This window comes from Poecilia latipinna, unplaced genomic scaffold (genome assembly GCF_001443285.1).
Source record: "Poecilia latipinna isolate Pla-1442-1.1 unplaced genomic scaffold, P_latipinna-1.0 Scaffold1306, whole genome shotgun sequence".
In the NCBI taxonomy this organism is placed as follows: domain Eukaryota; kingdom Metazoa; phylum Chordata; class Actinopteri; order Cyprinodontiformes; family Poeciliidae; genus Poecilia; species Poecilia latipinna.
Window position 1 is genome coordinate 89898 of NW_015113922.1, and position 2041 is coordinate 91938.

The 2041-nt window shown below is 42.0% G+C and overlaps 1 protein-coding gene across 1 annotated transcript; it reads left to right on the forward strand.

Moving 5' to 3' along the window:
- The first annotated feature begins 6 nt into the window (after nt 1-6).
- Nucleotides 7-1294, forward strand: LOC106961490 (uncharacterized). The gene has a single exon (XM_015055253.1). The coding sequence runs from the start codon at nt 317-319 to the stop codon at nt 1280-1282; it is 966 nt and encodes a 321-aa protein (XP_014910739.1). The 5' UTR covers nt 7-316; the 3' UTR covers nt 1283-1294.
- The last annotated feature ends 747 nt before the right edge of the window (nt 1295-2041 follow it).

Consider the following 2041-nt stretch of genomic DNA (forward strand, 5'->3'; position numbering starts at 1 on the left):
ACCTAAAACCAGTCCTCTTAAGAACTTAGACCCTTACCTGGATGAAAATGGACTCCTCAGAGTAGGTGGTCGTATCACTGACTCAAACTTGACTCATGGTGAAAAGAACCCACTTCTAGTTCCAGGCCACCACCATGTTGCAGTTCTTCTCATAAAGCACTATCACAGTCAAGTTCATCATCAAGGTCGCTTGTTTACAGAAGGAGCTATACGCTCTGCAGGATGGTGGATAGTGGGTGGCAAAAGAAAGGTGAGCACAATCATTTACAATTGTGTAACCTGCAAAAGACTTCGGGCTCCCCTGAGCACGCAAAAAATGTCAAACCTCCCTCCAGACCGTCTTGCAACAGACCCTCCATTTACCAATGTTGGCTTAGATGTGTTCGGCCCATGGTTTGTGTCTTACCAACGTACCAGAGGAAGTGTGAACCAAAACAAAAGGTGGGCTGTCATTTTTACATGCCTGAGCATTAGGGCAGTTCACATCGAGGTGATAAACTCACTCGACACATCTAGCTTTATTAATGCATTTAGACGGTTTCTGGCTATAAGAGGACCTGTAAAAACTATTCGTTCTGATCGGGGTACCAATTTTGTCAGTGCATGTAAGGAACTGAAAATACCCTCAAACTTGGATAATCTAGCTCTACAGTCCTACTTAAAGGAAAATGGATGTACTTGGACTTTCAATCCTCCGCATGCTTCTCATTTTGGCGGGTCATGGGAAAGAATGATAGGCCTGGCCCGGAGAATTTTGGACTCTATGTTTTTCAAACTCAAGACCACAAAACTCACTGATGACGTTCTCATCACCTTCATGGCAGAGGTGGCAGCTATTATAAATGCAAGACCTCTTGTCCCAGTCTCTTCAGACTCAAGTGACCCTTTCATCTTGACTCCGGCTACTCTTCTTACCCAGAAAGTTATCCCTCTTCAGGCTCCAGCTGGCCACTTCACAGCTTCGGACATTTACAGACACCAGTGGCGTCAGGTGCAGCATCTGTCAAATGTCTTCTGGGACAAGTGGAAGAAAGAATTTCTTCCTACTCTACAGCCACGTCGCAAGTGGCAATCCAACCAACTTAATGTGAGCTTAGGAAGTGTCGTCGTACTCAAAGACAGTCAAGTACCAAGAAATGAATGGCCTCTTGGACTCATAACCCAGGTGTTTCCAAGTAAAGATGATAGAGTACGTCAAGTAGAAGTTAAGGTAGCTAAAGCAGATGGTTCAAAAATGCTTGTAAGACCTATCTCAGAAATTGTAGTTTTGGTTCCTTCATAAGATATTTGTTTGTTTGTTTGTTTTTGCAAAAAAAAAAGAAAGAAAAGAAATAATTTGTGGCGTTTATTCACGCCAGACGGGGAGTGTTCTGTTTTGAAGTTATAAATGTTGTTTTTTATACAAGAAAAAAGGGAGAAAGCCTGCCCTCTCATGTTATTTTAAGGTACTACAACATAGTAAGTTTTGTCATTCAAAACAAAACTTATTAAACGGTAGAAATAGACGCCGTTGGTGTTCGTTGGTGTAAATTACTGTTCAAATCTTTCGTGTATGGTTGCATTGCCGGTATGTATTAAGTTTGTAACTTTGCAACATTGTTTCGGTCTAAGCGATAGCGCTCTAATGTGTTGTTTTAAGGTGGAGTATGTTTATGTTAATTAGATGTGAGGATATCGCGAGGTTATCGGGTGCGCAGTTGGTAGCTTAGATGTATGTGGATGTGATGTTCGGTGGAAATTGAGTGTATTGTATTTTATGCTGCATATGATCACATATTTATTGTATTTTTTGTCTTCATTTCAGTTTTACCCTTTTTTATTGTCATTAAACCTGTTGACAACGTCCTTCGGTCTTCAGAGTCGTGACACGAGAAAGGTGTTAGAAAGCCTTTGCATCAGACATGCACCAGTAACGGCACAGCCACCACCATGTTTCATCCAGACCATCATACAGCCACCACCATGTTTCATCCAGACCATCATACAGCCACCACCATGTTTCATCCAGACCATCATACAGCCACCACCATGTTTCATCCAG

What these genes read in the sequence shown, in the direction of transcription:
- LOC106961490 (XM_015055253.1), top strand. Translation starts at nt 317, where the DNA reads ATGTCAAACCTCCCTCCAGACCGTCTTGCAACAGACCCTCCATTTACC.